The sequence below is a fragment of the Morone saxatilis genome, unplaced genomic scaffold (genome assembly GCF_004916995.1).
Source record: "Morone saxatilis isolate NCDOM2014 unplaced genomic scaffold, NCSU_SB_2.0 Contig1, whole genome shotgun sequence".
Taxonomy (NCBI): Eukaryota; Metazoa; Chordata; class Actinopteri; family Moronidae; genus Morone; species Morone saxatilis.
The window spans coordinates 15,854,244-15,863,297 of record NW_023339651.1 but is presented as its reverse complement, the minus strand read 5'-3'; the positions used below and the strand labels follow the sequence as shown (position 1 = coordinate 15,863,297).

The 9,054-nt window shown below is 42.1% G+C and overlaps 1 protein-coding gene across 1 annotated transcript in view; it reads left to right on the top strand.

Annotated features, from left to right (window-relative positions):
* The window catches only part of si:dkey-191m6.4 (rho GTPase-activating protein 22), a 31,013-nt gene extending 22,166 nt beyond the window's left edge, over positions 1-8,847 (top strand). Inside the window, exons 4-10 of the mRNA XM_035671430.1 lie at positions 330-458; positions 3,392-3,599; positions 3,696-3,828; positions 3,909-3,982; positions 4,092-4,213; positions 4,386-5,430; positions 5,731-8,847. Of these exons, the coding sequence (XP_035527323.1) occupies positions 330-458; positions 3,392-3,599; positions 3,696-3,828; positions 3,909-3,982; positions 4,092-4,213; positions 4,386-5,430; positions 5,731-5,953 (1,934 nt within the window). The 3' untranslated portion in view covers positions 5,954-8,847. The remainder of the gene's footprint in view (positions 1-329; positions 459-3,391; positions 3,600-3,695; positions 3,829-3,908; positions 3,983-4,091; positions 4,214-4,385; positions 5,431-5,730) is intronic.
* Positions 8,848-9,054: the final 207 nt, after the last annotated feature.

Here is a 9,054-nt window from a genome sequence, read left to right as displayed (position 1 = left end):
CAGTTTAATATCTTCATGCTGGCTCAAACACAAATTAGCTGCTACTGTGGAAACCTAGAATATGCAAATACTCCACCCTTCCAATGAGGTGAAAGCCTAAAGGAAACATAATCAATATAGCAACCTGACGCTGAAGCTTCTATAGTCTGTAGTAAAAAAAACCAAAAAGAATTGGGGGAATGGTTTCAAGAGATGGTTGGGACAAGATATATGGAAGAAAAATACAATATATGTCTACTTATCAAGATACCACTGGATTCTATGATACCAATGTTTTGCAATTTCTGCTGGACTCACCCCTACTCTTTGTCTCCTTCTCCCCCCTACAGGTGGAACAGGAGAGAAGGACCGGGCACCCATCAGCCATGAATCCTTCCTGCTCATGGCAAACTCCCAGACAGACATGGATGACTGGGTCAAGGCCATAAGGCGGGTCATCTGGGCGCCGTTTGGAGGAGGTAACGGCAGACTTTCAAACAGAAACACAGAAAACATTTTGTCACTTTTAAAAACACAGGCAGATTTTCCCCCTTGAACACGTTTGACCTTATAGTGTGCGATGATTAAAATTCAAGTCTTTCTAATGCAAACTTTGGGCTGTACTAAGTAACAACATCTTGTTACTTGTTCTGTCCATCACTATGGTTGAAAACACAGCAAGCAGCAGTTCTAACGATGTTTTATTCAGATTTCTCTGCAAATAATGATTAAAAGGACTGAGGCCATTCATCCCAAACAGGAAGTCCTCATTTCCTTTCTACCCTGTAGGCTCCAGAGATCTCGCAACAGTTCTTGAAACTAAATATTGCTGCTGACATTGGAAAAGACCACACTTCAGCTCTCTGGTGTGTCTATATCATAATGTCTGAGTTACAAACTTGAGCCCAGTCATGAAAAGTATCACTGCTGTGTCTCATTTCTTTAGCCTGCAGTTAATTCTCACCCTGGTGTCTCTATTCCTGGTGCACACCTACTCTACCTGACTGGGGAAATGTGATCAGATTGGCATTCAAAAATAAGAGGACATGGTGTTTCTATAAGGTTTCTTACTGTGCTGTGTAATAAATTACAAGGATCAGCAGAGCATACATGTACTGGATGCCATTTAGTTTCTTTTACTCCTAAGCGATCTGTTTTTCCTGTCCTTGCAGCAGTGAGCCTGTGGTTAATTCTCACCCTGTCTGCTCTGGTCTGCCCGTCTAACTAGTGTACTTGACAGGAGGCCAGAAATATAAGCAGGCCTGTCTGGGTGTGAACTGGGACATAAGGAGCAGCTGAACAGCCTGGTGTTGGGTTACAAAGGACTGTTATATTAATAGGGGGATGAATGTACAACAGCAATGATACAGTATATGACATCACTGCTCTCACTTTAAACTCATTTTTAATCAGCCAGGTTTGAGATCTGCTGTCAGAGTGGGAACGAGTGTACCAATTACTAGAGCTACTAACTAACGATGATTGGTAGTTCACCGTTAGTTTTGATCAATGATTGGGCCAAATTGCTTATTATAGCTGACAATTACATAAAAGGCAGTAAATTCAACTTTTCTTGTGTGATCAACTCATCAATTTAATAGAGAAATCGAACCTCAAGGTGACAGCTGAACCCTTAATAGACAGAGATGAAATGCCAAGTCCACGTGTGTAATACTTACTTAATATGTTTTGACCGTTATACTGCTGAACCCAACAATTGTCATCTAACTGTAGTGGTACTCAAAAACATAGAAGGTTGCTTGTCAATGCTTACTGCTGTTCCTATTTATTTATTTATTTATTTCCTAAATAAAAGACTCTTCTGACTATTTGGATGAAAAAATATTCTGTTTTCTGCAAGATAAAAAAAGATGTTTAACCCGTTTCCCAAGTTGCAACTATTTCCTGATTCAAACAACGATGGCATGTTTGTATGATGTGGACCAAAGTTGAAATTGTTATATTTTTCTATACTTTTATATTTTATCAAACACATATTTCATACAGACATGGAAAAAAAATGGTTACAAATGACAACACTTGGTTAATACTTTAACTGTGTAAATACTGGATACTTTTCTAATTTTGAAACAAAATCTAAAAAAATAAAAATAAATAATGAACGAAGAAATAAAAAACAATAAAGAATAAACTGAAGTGAGCTTATTAGTATATCTCTCTGCTAATTTGGAGGGGGGGGGGACACGGCCGTGTGGTGCCCGTAAAGTCTAGCTACACCCCTGTTCGCAGATTCATACAGGTTAACGGTACAGTAATGTGTTGTCCGCTCCTGTACCTCATGCTGTCATGTGTCCCGCCTCCCTCTCAGATTCACAGGGTGGGGGGTCTGTCTCTCGGTTCTCGGTCCAGAATAGATCTGTCGCCAACTTACAGAGCCGTCGTTAACCGCAGCACCGCGGTCACAGCACACGGACCCCTGTCAGCTGCCGTGTGTCTGAACCTCCGGCAGTTTGTCCAACGTTATACTCCGAGTGTGTGAATGCAGGATTAATCTACAGCGGAGTCAAATGCCTGAACCGGAATGGACGAACCTGGTGAAATGCGGGTTTGGGATGTATGAGAAACGCTCCTGTTCAGAGATTTACTACGATTACTGCTGCAGCCTGTCAGCAGGTAACAGTCAACAGCCATTAACCAATTAACCTCCGTAAACCGTTACATCATTTTTCAATACTAAAATGACTTATTAATGAAAGGGTTTGCCTTTCAGATACTGTTCACATTTACCAGTTTCTACTTTACTGTTTTACACCAGCAGGCAGTTCTGATTCAGTCACAGGTTTTCATGTTGTGATAGTCTCCTCACCCACTGAGGGGTTAGAGACATACATAATGTAACTGCAAAGATGTTTGTGGACTACATCTAACAACAATAATAATAATAATAATAATAATAATAATAATAATATAATATAATCAACTTTATTTCTGTAGTGCCTCTCAACCAACCAGAGTTACAATGTGCTTTACAAAATACAATACCATACAACACAATCTGTGCAAAGATAGAATAAAAACACAAAAATGGTGATGCTGTTGATGTTGTGACTGGGGGAAAATGGCACAGTACAGTAGGTCTCACTCAAGATTCAAGTGAACTAAAAGTTAAATAAACTATTAAAATGTTACCTCTAATGGTGACACTTCTTACCGTTATTGTTTGCTGGTAAAGTAAAGCCATCATTTTATATTTGGTCAAATTGGCTCAAATAGACATGCTATATACATTATATATACATGTTATACATATACAAAATGTCTAAAATATCATTTTAAGATACCTCTATTTGTTCCAAACAGCCCAGTATAACCCAGTGTATGTATGAATGAATTATCTGATGGACCAATAAGAGTGCAGACAAGTAAGTAAGTCTCCTCCATCTGTCCCCAGGGATATTTGGTCAGCGTTTAGAGGACACAGTGCAGTATGAGAAGAAGTTTGGACCCCGGCTGGCCCCGCTGCTGGTGGAGCAGTGTGTGGACTTCATCAGAGAGAGGGGTTTGGACGAGGAGGGTCTTTTTCGGATGCCAGGACAGGCCAACCTTGTCAAAGAGCTGCAGGAGTCCTTCGACTGCGGCGACAAGCCTCTGTTTGACAGGTAGACAGAGGGGGGCGTTTGTAGAGTACGTCAGCTTTTTGAGAATGAAATGATAGAACATCCAGTTGACACCTTTTTTCCTCTACTCCCTTGCAGTAATACAGACGTCCACACGGTGGCATCCTTGCTAAAGCTGTACCTGCGAGAGCTGCCTGAACCAGTCATTCCCTTCTCCAAATATGAAGACTTTCTAAACTGTGCACAGCTTTTGGCCAAAGATGAAGAGGAGGTATGTGCAGTCTACCCTTTGTGTGTGTTCATATGCGTGTGTGTGTGTGTCTAACAGTTGTTCAATCTGTCTTTTATCAGGGGGTCCAGGAGCTTGGAAGACAAGTTAGCACTCTACCTCTTCCTAACTACAATCTCCTCAAGTACATATGCAAGTAAGTCCACTGTCATTTGTTTCCTCGTGGTTTTTTTATGTCATAATGTCATCAGTTTTTTTTTTGGTGTTTTTCCACTTTAGTTTTCAACTTTGTTATCTCTCCTCAGATTCCTTGATGAGGTCCAGTCCCACTGTAGTGAGAACAAGATGAGTGTCCAGAACCTCGCCACAGTATTTGGACCAAATATCCTTCGACCCAAGATGGAGGACCCAGTCACTATCATGGAAGGTATGGACGATGTGACGTAATGATTCATGGTAAAAGTCACTGCAAATGTTACTTCAACATCACATTATGCCTTGTAGTATTAGCAGTATACACATTAAACTTACTGTGCAGGATGAAAACTGAAATATGTCTACTGTACATTAATGATATCATGTCTGACTGTGATCCATAGGCACCTCTCTGGTCCAGCACCTGATGACAATCCTCATTAGGGAACACATCCGTTTGTACTCAGGGAGGGACCAGGAGGGACCTATCGTACCCCAAACAGAGCTCCCTGTCCAGGGGCATCAGCTCCAGCATCGCAGCCTGGGAGCCTGGATCTCAGAGGAAGACCTCCAGAGCTGCCCGGTCTCCAACCCTGACCAAGAACTGCACAGCAGCGCCTCATCTCTGGATGCTAAACTGTGTGCAGCTGTCACTCCCACCCAGACCCCAAACCTGAACCCTGGACCAAAACTGGGGTCTCCATCAGGGAAAGGAGAGACGTTGGTCAGCCCGAGTAAACAGGCCAAGACCATACCTTCCTGGAAATACTCTTTCAAAAGCTCCTCGGCGCCTCGTTCCCAGACGCAAGCCAAGCAAAGCAGCACCGGTAGTTCTGCGGCTGATGTCACTAGTGTATCTTCCTCCGGTGGGGGAGGAGGTGGAGGTGGAAGTGGAGGTGGAGGTAACTGGCTCATGAATGGTCTGTCCTCCTTGAGGGGACACCGGCGTACGTCATCAGGCGAGCGGTCTGCCCGTGATCGCGACTCCACCGGCTCCTCGCAGAGACTGTCTACCTACGACAACGTCACCTCTTCCTCCAGCATGGGGAGCGTTCCAAGTGTGGCCAGCACACCTTGGTCCACTTCCTCCTGCGAAATTTCCGTCCCTGACTCGGGAAGTGAGCCCTCAGCAAACCAGAACTGCGGAATAGGGGGTGAGAGTGGGGAGAAAGGGGAGTGGATGGAGAGCCAAAGGGAGATTGACAGAGGAAGGGATGGAGGGATGACGACAGACCCGAGCTCTGAGCAGGACAGTTGCGAGGCCATGGAGCTGTGCAGCAGCAGCGCAGCCTGCAGTGAGAATGGAAACATGGCCGTGGCAGCCGGGGTGCCGTCCATTATCATGTCCGAGGATGGAGATGGGATGAATCTAACACTGAGTGGTCTGGTGGAAGGACTGAAGGACGAGTTGAGGAAGCAGAAGACTTCATACGAGACCAGGATCCAAAAGTAAGTTTGTGTTCTGGGGGGTTTCTAAACCTTGTTATATGTGTGTAGATTTCTTTTGGTAAAATTAAACTTTTTGCATAGACTTCTGTACCAGCAATAGCTCTTTGTTTTGTTAATTTCTTTCTTTTTATAATTTGTGTGAACCAGCCTTTTGCATTTCTACGTGAAAAAACTTGCCAAGTGCAGCTTTAAGTTTTGTCCTAAAACCACCCCACCAAAACATTTTGTGATGTGGCCAAATGTTAAAGGTGAACGTCAATGACCTTTGCTTTCTGTCTGTGTTGTGCTGCCTCCACCCAGGCTGGAGGAGTCCAGTGCTGCTCTGTGTGCACAGATGGAGCGTCTGGAACAAGAGATGGAGCAGGAAAGGAAAAAGCAACGAATGCTGGAGATCAAACTACGAAACTCAGAGCGGGCACGGGAGGATGCGGAGAACCGCAACCGGCTCCTGGAGAAAGAAATGGAGGATTTCTTTTCCACACTGGGAGATCTGGCCCTGGGTGCAAGGACTAGTGACATTTGATACAGCACTCATCTGTCTGTGGCCAAAACTGTCAGGATTTGTATTTTGGGGTAGGGTGTTACAAGGGCTCATGTCCTTGTTGGTGCATCAGGGCGTTCCTTCAAAAGAAGAGTAAAACAAAAAAATAAGAGAACCGGCCATATTTGTGTACATTCGGGACAAAGAAAATGAAATATGAGGAAGAGTATTCTGAAGGATGAAAATATCAAATGGGGATGGACAGTGTCTCCGTCTACATTGAGCACTGAGCGGTTTTGACTTTCTTACGCATGCTTGAAATGGAACGTTACGATAAGATGGTGCACTTGTGATTACACTCCTTGATGAGTCCAGGGTTTGTCTTGGGAAGGCAGTACTTTAACAGTTCAGGTGCCTGTATGTGACTGGTGGAACCTGATTCTCTGGCGTTCTCTATACTGGAGAGCGCTGACTTCTTCAACCACTATTTTACAAGGATATTCAAGAATGGATTTCTTGCTGAAACTGCAAGATTCTTTAGACATTAATGTTGAATGCAGACAGCTGACTGATATTTCTCTCTATCTGATCTTTAAGGAATAAATGCTACATTTTTGGAAATACACTTATTTGCTTTCTTTCCAAGAATTAGATGACAAGTTTGATGTCACTCTGATGTCTGCAGGATATGAAGAAACAGAAAGATACCTGTTAGTCTTTACATAGTTAACATAAAGACAAAAAACGGGGGGAAAGAGCTAGCATAGTGCTGTCCAAAATTAAAAATGAATCTCCTTATCAACACCTCTAAAGCTAACTAATCTTGTTTGTGTAATTCTTATAAAAACAAATTGGAAAATCAACAAGTGAGTCTAAGCTAACTGGCTTCTGGCTCTAGCTCTTTATTTAGCGGGGCAGCACTAGGCTAACTCTTCCCACTGTTTCCTGTCTTTATGTTAGGCTAGGCTAACTGGCACCTTCCTGTAGCTTCATATTTATCCGACATGGGAGTGGTGTCAATCTTCTAATCTAACTCTCAGGAAGAAAGCTAAAAACTATTTCGCAAAATGTCCAAATGTTCCTTTAACTGTAGGGCCAGTTCAGTGAAATTAAACAAAACATATTTCCTCACTTGCCTGTAGTGGTAGCTAGCTAGGCAAAGGCCAGGTTTTGAAGTTGCAAAGGAGTTCTGTGAATTATGCAGAGTAAGGTTTACTTACAGAGAAGATTTGTTTTTAATGTTGTGAGCAATAGAAACAAAATTCATATCAGTTTGGAGGGCCAAAATCTCATAGACGGATATCTCAAAACCTGTGCAAATAAAACCAAAATGATTTGCATGTTAGACACCACTAGGGGGAGCTGAGAAAACACGTTTTTTATAATCTGAGTGAACTGACTGTTAAACTGTACAGCGGTAGCTTTAGCAGATGGTCCTCCACTTGCATTTATCCTCCCCTCCTATATTTGTACTGCAGACATTTCTTTCTGGATATTTTACTGTAGAATCAAATTTGTATATCGTAACACAAAAGCAGGTTTAGAAAACTCGATTTTCCAGTGATAGGTGGAACCTCTGCAGTAGCTGCCTCTGTACTTTCTTTGTCCTCAGGCCCTTCCAGTGCCTCTCACCATCTACATGGTTTCCATTTGATGGCAAAGCCTCAGTCTTCGGTTCAGTCCGATCCTCACAGATGTCAGTATACCTTTAATGTACAGATACTTCAACAGGGACAATGAAAACAATAATTCAAGCATTTTCAACTTAGCGCATGCTGCCTTGGACACAGACCACATGGCTCAGTAGGTGAAGGCCATTTACAGTAAATACCAAAGCTGGACCGCCTCAGCTGTTCCCTCACTAAAGATCAGAATGGCCTGCCTGGAAGCCATGTTGATTTTGGCACATGAAGCTGAACACTGCCCTCAAAGAAACAATGGAATTTCCTGGTTGTGCCTTCAGGGAAGTGTTTTTGAATAGGAAAAATGTAGTGTTGCTTGCTTGTCCAGAGATGTAGTGCATATATTCGTGCATAGTACACACAGTGGCTGCAATGTTTTTTTGTTTTTTTTTATGGCAACAAACTGCTGAAGATGAGTAACTTGATCTCCCTAGAAGGTGCCAATTCTTGTGAAAGTGAATTGTGAACTGAATGGAAGTTTTGAATTAAGAATGTATCCTTGTAGTGAATGTAATGTGTAGTTGATGAAACCAGCCCGATGAAAAAACGACTACCAGAGCGGGAGAAAAAAAATCACTGATGGTGTTCAGATCATCCAGTTCTGCAACTCATTATCCTTACTTTGACTCTTGGTAATGCTGGACATGTGCTGTATTATGGGACGCAGACCTACATCACATCAGGAAGCTGTGATGCGCTTTATTGATCTGGTTCATTGAATTGTTAACACTTAATTTTATGTTTCTGAAATGAAGAGTTGCAGATGTCTCCTTTGTGAGAATTGCATGTGGTTACATTGTTGAAAATGTCTTTTTTTTTTTTTGCATCTTATCACCAATCAGAAAAAAGTCCATAAGTGGTTTAAATGACACCGACAAACAGTATATTAACATGTGAATGTGCGCTTTTGGTTAGACAATGTGACTGTATTTTTCCTTTTTATATTTTATAAAGACAACATAAAGCCAGTCATATTACATGACACTCTTTAATTGCACAGGTTTACAAGGTAATTGTCCTTTAAAGCTTTTTTGACTTTACTCATGTGAACTACCACTATCACAGTTAAAGCTATTGCAGGTTCTTTGATTCCAACAGATCCATTTATTTCCCTTTTATGTGTGTGTCATGACTAAGGCTAAATGTTTCTTATTGCTCTGCTGATCATCTATGGTGCTTATTTATTATGGATTTCCACTAATGTAAATGAATGGACATGTATGGGAATAAAGGTGATAAAGATAATCTGTGAGACATTAGTTATGAGTTCTTGGAGTAAGTAAATCTGATCCAAAGACACTGCCAATACAGCCCAAATACATCACAATACATGGTTAGTGGTTTCATCTGGAAATGTGTACATTTCTATTTACCAAGTTATTTGCATTCAGGTGGCCATCCTGCCACCGGTTTCCCTACCCTGTCTCTGGCACTCAGCCCCCAAGCACATTTGTTCTTTCT